The 11,579-nt window shown below is 44.2% G+C and overlaps 1 protein-coding gene across 2 annotated transcripts in view; it reads left to right on the top strand.

Annotated features, from left to right (window-relative positions):
• The window catches only part of frzb (frizzled related protein), an 11,191-nt gene extending 1,170 nt beyond the window's left edge, over positions 1 to 10,021 (top strand). For both annotated transcript variants that reach the window (XM_079357668.1, XM_079357669.1), the window contains 7 exons: positions 3,225 to 3,473; positions 5,265 to 5,300; positions 5,391 to 5,450; positions 5,548 to 5,613; positions 7,075 to 7,279; positions 7,559 to 7,622; positions 7,932 to 10,021. In XM_079357668.1, coding sequence (XP_079213794.1) covers positions 3,225 to 3,473; positions 5,265 to 5,300; positions 5,391 to 5,450; positions 5,548 to 5,613; positions 7,075 to 7,279; positions 7,559 to 7,622; positions 7,932 to 7,991 — 740 coding nt within the window. In that variant the 3' untranslated portion in view covers positions 7,992 to 10,021. The remainder of the gene's footprint in view (positions 1 to 3,224; positions 3,474 to 5,264; positions 5,301 to 5,390; positions 5,451 to 5,547; positions 5,614 to 7,074; positions 7,280 to 7,558; positions 7,623 to 7,931) is intronic.
• Positions 10,022 to 11,579: the final 1,558 nt, after the last annotated feature.

Below are 11,579 nucleotides of genomic sequence, written 5' to 3'. Positions count from 1 at the left end.
TGGGTTTTATTTTCAAATTCTAACTTTTTATCACGTATTTACAGTCGTGTTGTTTAATTTCTTTGTTTGAAAGACTTCATATATTATCTTTTATCATTTAGAGTTTCTAAAAGGTTTTAAAATCAGCCATCATCGAGTTGGACAACTATTTACACATTTTATTTTGCATAGTTTAACCTGAGCTGAAGAGCACAGACACTGATCAGACTGTGGTTGTCTTTTTTTTTTTTGAAAGTTTGATATGATGCAAAAAATAATATTAATAAATTATTGATACCACGGCAACAAAAGTAAAAGTTCTCGACTTCCAGTATTTTGTACTTTCTTGTATTTGATTTGCAGACAAGCTCCTGCGCACTGTCTCGGTTGCACAAATGTTTTTTGGTACCAAAACATTGGCAGCACATTGGTTCGGTTCAGACAGTGTGCAGGAGGTTGCTCTCAATGTTTGATGGACTCGTTCCTCTCCTGCAAACTTCAGAAATAGATGTTTCTATTTAAAGCTTTGGGAGATTCTTCAGTTTAAAAACATGTGGTGTTAAAAGTTCTGATGCTCTCGTATCGTGAAGCTCGTTGTGCTGCACCTCGATGTGACGTCACAGCTTCCTGGACCTGCAGTGAGATCAGAAACTGAACCAGTACTCATCAGGTCCGGCATGTTCAGACCTCCTTTAGTCTGCTGAAACTCTCAGCCAGCTGCATGCTCAGGTGTACCTCCGAGCTGTGACATCACGCGGCCCAAACCATCACCACTGTCGAGGTTTGCAGCAGAGGATTATGAGCAGGACTTTAAAACCTAAAAACCCTGCACCCTTGAGTTACTGAACCCCGGAGGTAAACCAGAACAAATCCATTCAGATTTGTTTTTGTCTCACTGGGGGAACATTTGTTTTGCAGCAGGAGCATCCAGACAGTTTAAAAATCAAATGCTCTAAACAAATCGAGTGTTCAGTGGCAGCTTCGGAGCACAGCTGGTTCTGGTCTGAAACTGAAACCGTCGTTTCACTCGGAGAGCATGGAACCATTTTCGTGGAAACTTTCTTTGTGATTAAGTTTACTTAAGAAGAAAAACTTGGCTCCTGCAGCAGCAGTCGGTGATCGAGCGGTCTTGTTATGGAGGGGTGGATCTGAGTTACGTCACACTGACTGAGGTCTGCTGAAGAAAACAAAAACATTTCAGTCGGGCTCTCTCACGTATCATCTCACATCCAGCGCTTACCTCCTTCTGCAACTCCCACTGAAGACTAACACACACGTGACGAAGCAGCAGGAGCGACTCGGGGTTGAGTGTCTTACCCAAGGACGCATCGGACATGTAGCTGCAGCAGCTGAGATTCGAACCCACAACCTTTTGGTTGAGAGACAATCGACTCTACACACTGAGCCACGGCTGCAAAAGTTGCGTGCAAACTCGTGCACACCGTCTGAAACCGAAACATCCCAACACGCGTGTGACAATGTGAAGTATTTCACAGCATCAGTACATTTGGGATCATTAAAGAACTGATATTTTACTAACGTTCATGTTGTCAGTGTGTGAAGCTTACAGGGGAGCTTTTTCCAGCCTCTGCCTGAAACAGTTTCAGCTGCTTACTCTTTAAGGCCACCCTCCCAAAGTTCCCACTTTCTCCTGATTGGTCAGCTCCTCTGGAAGTCCGCGGGGGAGGCAGAACGCTGCAGGGCTGCACGGCTGCTCTCCGGTGCTGAGAGAAAAGAGTCAGTGTGAGAGGTTTAATGTTTTACATCGAAATTCTGCTTAAACACGGATTTTAAGAACACAACTAAAGTTTGATTTACTTCAAGTTTAAAGTTTTTATTCCAGCTATTTAAAACTGAAGCAATGAAATGCTGCTGGTATTCAAAGTCACAACCTGTGTGTGTGTGTGTGTGTGTGTTTTTGATAAGTTACACCAATGAATGCTGCTCTGCACGTTCTGCACACACACACAGTCTCCGTCTGTAAACTGAACATATCACCAATCTGTGTGCAGTCTGACTCCTGTGTTTACCTCGCTGTCGCACTCTGAAGGTAAACATTACAAACTCTCCTGTGTCACGGTGAAGACAGAAGCTCGTTCATGTTTCACACCATGTGACTGAATGACTGGTCCGTCTCTTCACTCCAAACAGAAATATAATGTTGATGTTTTGTGATTAAAGGTTCTGATAAAACCGTGTTGACTCCTCCTCCTGCACCAACATGGCTCCTGCATGCAGCTTTTAGAGAAAGGGTTAAAAAAACATCAACATCTTTGTGTCCCTTGATGTCTTCATGACGTCTCAGCTGATGCATCCTGAGGTCAAAGTACTTAATACATACTGTACAGGCTAACTATAGTCAGATAATAGTTTGCAGCTATCTGTCCGTTTGGTCTCATTTTTGCGGTTTCCATGTACTCAACTATCAAAGTAAAAAGGATGTGGAAAAGAAGTCTGTGTTGAATAAATACATTTTTGGTTTTGGCTGAACTCGGAGCTCAGCTGAGGTCAGACGAGCGAGGAGAGAAAATGCCGCTTTAACCAGAAAAAATGTCCTAATGAAAGACCAGCAGGCCAAAAAAACAACAACCAGGAAGCAGCTTCAGGTCACAAGTTCAGAGTCTTTCTGTAACTTCATTATGAAAGCGCTCAGCCCAGCTCTGCAGGAACAGCTCTGACAGGTTCTGGGTTTTGTTTTTCAGCCAGTGCTGAAACGTCTGCTCTCATCCGGCGTGAAACCTGCAGCAGGATGATTTTTATCAAACGCAGCCTGTCTCATGAGAGACGGCTGAAACCAAACTGAAGTTTATTGCTCATTTTTGTGTTGCTTAAATGAGCTACTTTTATGCACCAGACTCATACTTTATACTTTGATAGCTGTCTTATCAACATATTTCCTCAGCTTCCTTTTTAAAAGACAAACATTTAGGGAGCTCTCTGGTGTCTCCCGGTCTTCCTGTTCATCATCAAATGTTCTGATTTATAAGAACATAAAAAGGAATGACTCTCACTCTCAGGTTTAGTCACCCTGCTGCTCTGTAAGATTTGCAGGCGATTTTCACTTCTGTCCCTGCAAATATTCCCAAAAATATTTTTTTATCAAAACATACCTTCCGCCTCTCGTTTGTTCTGGAAGTCCTGTTTTGTTGTCTCTTACCAGGCTGTGGCTCAGCGGTAGAGTCGGTGGGTTTTCTGTGCCGCCTCACAGCAAACGGTCCCGGTGACACTCGTGTCTGTGTTTCCAGGTACAGGCTGCAGTCCGGACCTGCTCTTCTTCCTGTGTGCGATGTACGCTCCGATCTGCACCATCGACTTCCAGCACGAGCCCATCAAACCGTGCAAGGCGGTGTGCGAGCGGGCCAAGTACGGCTGCGAGCCGGTGATGAAGCGTTACAACCACAGCTGGCCCGACAGCCTGGCCTGCAGCGAGCTGCCGCTGTACGACCGCGGCGTCTGCATCTCACCTGAGGCCATCGTCAAGGCAGAGGGACCAGGTATCATCACTTTCAATCGATCAATCATTCAATCACTAGCACATCTGTAAAGGTCTATTTGTTGGTTTGAGGTTCATATTCATGCATCTCTGAGATGTCCATGTAGTGACTTAACCTGAAGTCCTTTAAAAAAAAAAAAAAAAAGCTCAAGTAAAATAGATTTAACAACAATAACTCCTAAAAAGTTGAGACATTGTGGAAAATGTATCTTAAAAACCTCATGTGATGATTTGCAAAACATTGAAACCCTCATTTTTATATATTTATCTTTTTGGCCAAGTTGTTTTAATTTTTTTAAGAGATAGGAGGGAAAGAGAGAGACATGAGGTAGAGGAGCCACAGGGCGGATTCAAACCCGGGCCGCCCGCTTGGAGGACCATTAGGGCCTGCAAGCAACCACTAGGCCACCTGACACCCCGATAGCAAAAAAACAACATATCAAATATTGAAAATGAGACATTTCCTTGTTTTTGGACAATTTAAATGACACAGTTTGAAAGTGATGGCAGCAAAGTTGATGTGTAACTGAGCATGTGTGTGAATGTGCAACATGTTAAGGAAACAGGTAGAAGGAGGGAAACACAGATGAGTCTAATACTGGTGACTTCTTCCATGTTCTTTGTCGTTTCCTGCTGTGACAGTGTTGATGTGAAGGCCGCTCCTGAATATGTTCCCTCTCTTTACTTCAGATCCATCAGGGAACCGTTTCCCTGCTCTGCCGTGTTTTTTTCTATCATGTTTCAACTCTCAGCAGCAGTTTGTTTCTGCTACCTCTCGGACAGATAGCGTGACTCATTTCCCCTCCGACTTCACTCCCACTGACTTTCTCAAAGAGCTCCTTGATACAGGCGGCCCACTCGTTTTACACTCCATAAAACCCTCAGTGTCCTCGGCTTCTTCAAACCAGCCCTGGACCATCTCAATCCCCCTGACCTCCATAACCACACGCCCACGGATCTCCGAGCGGCCCGGCCCGGCCCGGCCTGGCTCGACTCGGCTCGGCTCAGCGGGGGGGTCTGGGGATTTTCCCTCGCTGTGATTTGTTGATTTGCTGAGGTTCAGTCAGGGTGGAACGTTCAACTTGTTCCAGTGATTTTCAGTAACTCTGAAGTTCGTCTCTGAAGCAGTAAAAGTGTTTCTCCTCCGTTTATTGCTCTCAAACTGTTTTGCATTCAAAGTTGCAAACGGACTCCGAGAAGGTGATCTATGCGAGCTCGAACAGGTAATGAGGCGTTGACCTGATTGACAGGCGGGAAAGATGCTATCGTTAGCTAAGAGATTATACATGCCCAATTAATTTTTTTGTCAAATTCCAAAAGCAATAAATACCAGGATGCTTTATTGGATCTGCTGTGTGAAGGCTATCACACAGTCCTCCCCCATTTTCAGCCGTGTCGCCGACTGTGACTGATGTGTATGTGCAGGATGGTCAACGTGTCGCGTGTCCTGCGTGTCTCCTGACCTGCAGAAAACACAGCATCATGTTTGTCTGCTGATGACCAAGTCAGACAAACATGGAGGTCCGGTGTTGATTTCCTTCTGACCCCGGTTACAGTCTTAGTTCAGGACGTTTGCATGCGCGCTAGCAGCATTAGCATTCACAGTAGTTGCATTCAATCGAAGTTTATGGCCAAAAAAAAAAAAAAAAACCGAAGATGAGGTCACTTATTGAGAAATGGTTTACCAAGACGTTCAATTCTTAAGATGTTTCACCCAGTCCCAGTTTTATCATCTGTGGATCATAAATTGTTGTGATGAAAAAATGAGACCACATGCTTACTGTCTCTGTAGATCCATACTACCAGGATCCAGCCAGGTGTAACCCAGGTGAGTCTCTTCACCTGAGTTTGTGATGTTTGTGTTTTTAACGTACATCGATTTGAGAGCTGATCTCTTCTGGGTTTGATACTCTGATAGAATCCAGCCCAGACTTTCCAATGGACTCCAACAACCTGCACTGCAGAGGACCGAACGGAGGTAACCTGCGTGCTCGCCTATCTCTACCTATGCTACAGTTCAGGCTCCTCCTCCTTTGGAAAGTCTTCAAAGGAAGTCTTTTGTTTCTGATCCACAGATCGCTGCAGATGTAAGACCGTCAAAATAGGTTTGAAAAGCTACGTGAAGAACAACTACAACTACGGTGAGTCACCTCGGGATCTTTGATTTCAGTCGGAAGAGAATTTTGTTTTATGAGATACCGGATGGTGTCTTCTGTGGAGCGCTGAATCGAGTGTCAGTCAGTCTGATACCATCACCTGAGATCTGTTCAACAAGTCTAAACGCTCTTTCTTTGACTTGTTCGGAGGCTTAAGTGTGCTGCTCAGAGAGACATCTTGACTCTGCAGTGGATTCTTTCTCTCTGAGCTGTATTTCTTCCGTGGAAAGATTTTGGTTTGGAGGCGTTTAGGTTACTTGGATTAAATCAGACACGCCAATGCTAAGAAGGCTTTTCCAGATGATTCCTGCACACAGGCACGATTTGGCGAATCCAGCTGGGATTTCCATGAGGACCTCTCGAACTCTCCGACGCCGCCGGCCACAAAATCCATTTGGAGAAGATTTCAGATTCTTTCCAGCCATCATAAAAACCGAGAGCTCACTTTGAAAGTATTCAGATTTTAATTGAGGAGTTTAGGGAAGCATGGCGGCGTGACAGAGCGCACAACAAGGTGGTCTTTTTAATTGAACTGCAGGCATTCTTACCTCGCTCTTTTTTTTGTTTGTTTTCTCCTCCATCTCTGCAGCCTCGCACTGAAGGGGCAAAAACAGCTAAATGTCTTTGCATCAGGTTGAGTTTCCTGCTGCTGTTTGGTGCCTGGATGGTTTTACCCGTGAGCAAGAAATGCAGATGGAGGTCGATTTTACTCTGAGCATGCTCCACAGTTTCAGCGCCGGGCTCTTACCCCGGAGTCAAACAGCGTGAACGTCTGTCTTTGGATATTTGTGATCGTGTGCATCTCATTTGTACCAAAAGTGAAGCGTTTAGAGTTCGAACAAAATGATCACAGCTGAAAGTCGTTCCTGTCGTCACAATTCGACATACAGCTGGTTTTCCTCTTGCAAACACGTTCGTCGATTGTTTGGTGTGTGACGTGACAGTTCAAGAGGAAAGGTTGGAGCCAGTAGAGGAGCTGAGGGTGTCATCTCAAAGCTACGGGGGGGGGGGGGGGGGGGTCCAAAGAACTGGTATTCAAGAACTTCAGAGTGGAACCGGACCTGCAGCTGAGGCGTAATGTTATTAACCAAAGGTCCATGTCATGATTTAGAACCTTTTGGTAATCCTCTGACAATGATCTGACAATCTAGAGGTGATTTAGCAGATTTATTTTTTTAGCTATTCAGTCGAGCAAAAATAATTCTGTTGAACGAAGATTTCCTGGATCCATTTGGTTAGTTTTCAAAGAACCATGGAAGTGATTATCAAGCTTGGCTGGTTTGTGAGGAGATGACTTCCAAGTTCTTAGTCCTGCTTCTCTCTCTCTCTCTCTCTCTCTCTCTCTCTCTCTCTCTCTCTCTCTCTCTCTCTCTCTCTCTCTCTCTCTCTCTCTCTCTCTCTCTCTCTCTCTCTCTCTCTCTCTCTCTCTCTCTCTCTCTCTCTCAGTGATCAGAGCGAGGGTGAGGGATGTGAGGAACCGCGGCCTGGAGCCCACAGCGGTGGTGGAGGTGAAGGAGGTGCTTAAATCCTCTCTGGTCAACATTCCCAAAGACACACAGACGCTGTACTACTCGTCCTCCTGTCTGTGTCCTCCTCTGACGACTGGGGAGGAATACCTCATCATGGGCTACGAGAATGAAGAGACGTCCAGGTAAGGCTCACCACAGGAAATAAGAGCATTAAAGGTCACATGATCTCCTCCTCTTCAGGTGAAATCAGTGTCCTCGCTCCTCTTCATCATGTGTGTGAAGTGTGTTGTTGTAAATCCACTCTGATCCTGTATTTGATCATGTCTATAAACCCCTCTATTTCAGCCCTGCTCAGAACAGGCTGTTTCTGTGTCTGTAGCTTTAAATATGTAAATGAGCTGTGTCTGACCACGCCCCCAGCATGTACCTCAGCATGAACTTCTCTGTGTTTGTGGTTGCAGGTTGCTCCTGATTGACAGCTCCATTGCTCAGAGGTGGAAGGAAAAATTGGGCCGGAAGGTCAAGGTGAAGACACACACACACACACACACACACACACACACACACACACACACACACACACACACACACACACACACACACACACACACACACACACACACACACACACACACACACACACACACACACACACACACACACACACACACAGAGCGCAGCAGTTGTTTACAGCTTCAGAGCAGCGTATCCTGTTATTTTCTGTGTAAACACACCTGCAGCAGCTCAGGTGGACGCTCGTCATGTGACCTGTGTTTCTGCGGCCTTCTGCATCAACGTAATGTGAGTGAACTTTGTGTGTGTGTCTTTGTGCAGAGGTGGGATCAGATCCTGCAGGGGAAAGGACGAGCAGCTCAACGCCGGAATCGCCACTAAGATCTGAGTGTGTGTGTGTGTGTGTGTGTGTGTGTGAATGGGCATGACTGTGTGTGTGTGTGTGTGTGTGTGTGTGTGTGTGTGCGTGCGTGTCTAGATATTGCACTTTTACAGGATGTTGTAGTTGAATGTAGTTCATCTCTTCATCAGTCAGACTGTTCGGAGTCTGATTTTTGTCTTTTATTTTCTTTGCACAAACATAATTTAGTGTGCGTTCAGAGAGTGTGTGTGTGTGTGACAGAGCATTAGTGTGTGTAAACACCTAAGGCACTCAAAAACGACAAGAGAGGGGGCGGAGCTTCAAAGCTGTAGTACTAAACGTACGTACAGCTTTAAGAGTATGTACATGACACTTTTATTTTTTTTTTCCATTCCTGGAACAAATGTCTTTTCGGTGGCGGCCATGTTGGGCACTCAACACCTGCGATAATCCTGGATGTTGACCACGTTACCATGGTGACGTGATGACGGACATACTGGGACTATGATGGGTCTGTAGACATCCAAGAGTAATGCTCACGCTTACGTCAGACGGCGACAAAAGCAACAAGTGCAAAAAAAAGAGGAACACTTATCAACTGTAACCACGGCAACAACATCAAAAGGGAAGCAACAGCCGCTTCTTCAGCGTCCAAGGCTCCGATGAAAGCGTCACGACAGAAGAAGAGAAATGTTGGATGAGTCTTTACTCAGCGGTCATTTTTCCACCTTTTTATAATCGAGTAGATGAACATCTACTTTCACGTAGTTTCTCATGTTACTCACATGTCATGCTATCGAACGGGGCAACAGGCGAAGGTAGCGATGTTCTGGACAGGATTATTACATTTTAAACGCTAACGTTATCATTTCACAGTTTCAGACAACTTCATCGACTAAGGCTGGAGATATTCTTACTTTCTTACCTCGTGTGTTTTTTTTTTTGTTCACAGCCAGCTGTGTCATGAGTGTTGGCGTCCATGTGCACTTCTATGCATGACGTGTGTCACTGGAGGTCACCTCTAGAGGGCGACGCAGAGAGCTCAGGCTGAATGCGACTACCTGATAGTGCAGGATGTAAACTACAGACGTGACGCCGAGCGAGTGGTCGTAGCTCCGGGATTCATCCTGGCAGGATGTCGTCAAGTTTTGTTGGTTTCTACTTTGACTTATTTTGACTTAAGCGTTTTTGACGGTTAGCATGTCGTACAGATGTTAGCATGTCGTACAGATGTTAACATGTCGTACAGATGTGGATGATTGTGGATTTGGTCTATCAGCTTACCTTCAAAGCTTCCTGCCATTGTTGCCCCTGCTGCTGCTGTTTACTCTGTCTGTATAAAAGATGGACGTAGCCTCAGTGATGTCAGCCATTTGTTCATGAAGAGGCGGAGGTTTGAAACCCAAAGATTGTGGTCGGCATATTTGAAATGCTTACTCTTCCGGCCCTTACGATGCAAATGTTCGATGAAATCATGAGCACAAGAAATAACTCTGCAGATTTTTTTTTCAATAAATAAATTACAAGAACTTGTTTTGGTACCAGGCTGTAAACACGTTGTACAAATAGAAGTTTTCAACATGGGACTCTATGAGGATTCTTTTTCTTCTGCCGCCATTCTCAAGTGGACACTCGAGGAACTGCATGTTTTTGCACATGTGCATTTTTGCATTTTAGTTTGCCTGCTTGGTCATATCTCCTCTGCCTCTACACTGCCCCCTACTGTTCATGTATACACTGCAGCTTGATATGCTTAAGTGCTAACAGATACTCCGTACAGAGGCAGGGGACCTCAGAAAGCCGCCATGAGCATGTAAACACACAGATCAAAGGAAGAATGTCTCCGGCCTGAAGGTTCGATTTGATTTCACTTTGTGGTTTTTGTTGCTTTTTTTATTTTATTTTTTATAAACCGATCTTTTACTTGTAGCTTTAATCTGTTGTCATCTGTCATTTTTGGGGCATGTTTATAATACATTTGGTGTTTTGCTTTCTTGTCAGCTGAACAGAAGAGCAAGAATGAAATTATAAAACCCGACTTTTAAACACATTGCTTGTCTGGTTGATGTTTTGCATTCCCCAGATGTGGACGAGGGAAAGGTGCAGTCACACTAACAAAGAAAGAGAATCAAAAAATGCTGACACTTTGAACCAATGTGTAAATGTAGCTTGTTTTTGGTTATTGAGTTAAAATGCAACCTTTAATTATTATTTTAAATTAATTAATAAATTATTTGCACCTGGTTCTGCAGTGTCACTTGGTGCTATCAGGCCCAGAAACACTTTTTCCAGTAAGCTCACCTTAAGAAAGAGACGTCCATAAACCAGCTGAGAATATTCTTTGAGGTAAAACAATTTCCCAATATGAAAACTTAATAACCCTTTTTAAAATCATAAGGTCCTAAAAGTTATAAAACACGAATATTGTGAAGCCGAATTGAGAGACATTTTTGCATCGGACTCTCAGGACTGCTCTCCGGAGCCCAGTGACGCTGAAGATCCTCGATGGGTTTTTTTGCTTCTTGCAGAACTGCAGCTTTTTCTTTTTCTTTTTTTTTTTAGGAATGAACAGGGCTCCAGGTCCAATGCTTTATCCACTTCTATAAAACATCCATGGATCAAATCCGTCAGCCACGGCAGTGTGACGGTAAATCAGCAGGAAGAAGATACTGAGGCAGCTAAAAGATTAACGCTCATTTAATCAGTTCGCTTTCATTCACACATCTACAGCTGAGCTTTTCTCTGCCACATGTCTGGATGTAATCCCTTTTTGTTCTGCGACCTTTAAAAAGTAGATTTGCCTCTGACAGCCTCGCGGCTCCTTCACGCTCACACTGCAGCTGTCCATGCAAACGCACTCAAAGAGTCTCAGTCCACTCTTCTCTGAACTGAACTCACACTGATGTTCTGAGCTCTGCACTCTTCACTGCACTTTGAACCATTAAACAAGTCGTAGTCTTTTGGGTTGTTTGTCTTGGACTATAAAAATGGGACATAACTGTTTGACCTCAGTGGACTCCAGCCATGAACTGCAGCATATGCAAAATATAAAAATACATTTACAAGCTGTTCTGGTTACAGTCAAGGGGCCTCTTCCAAATGAGGCGTTTCATACATTAAACAGGGTCAAGCACCCAGTCAATTTATCTGTGGATAACAAAGCTGTAGTTTTCCTATGAAGACACCTTTATTCTGCGTGATCTTCAGAAAACAGCCAAAATATGTTAGCATGTTGTTTTTCAAAGATGACGTAAATCACGTTGAAATCCAGATAAAACGAACTCGAAAACTGAGCTTCATAAGATGAACTGATGCGTGTCCTCTGAGGGCGTCAATATGGATTTTAATGTGTGAAAATATCCACAAATGTTTGCAAGTCAATTGTTTCTAAAGTTTCTTAAAATGAGATTTAAGAGAAAGGTTGTTAAAAACACGTCCGTCGTAGTTTTTCTCGTGTATCAAACTAGAAAGGAGCAGAAGTTGAACCTTCAGACCTTCAGTGTTTCTCACTGATGGGAGTTAAGTTTGTTCAACAAAACAGCAGCAGCCTCAACGTGTGTGTGTGTGTGTGTGTGTGTGTGTGTGTGTGTTAGCATGTTCAGTGTGTG

The sequence above is a fragment of the Symphodus melops genome (assembly GCF_947650265.1).
Source record: "Symphodus melops genome assembly, chromosome: 12".
Taxonomy (NCBI): Eukaryota; Metazoa; Chordata; class Actinopteri; order Labriformes; family Labridae; genus Symphodus; species Symphodus melops.
The sequence above is the reverse complement of the archived record's forward strand: the minus strand, read 5'-3'. Positions and strand labels throughout refer to the sequence as shown.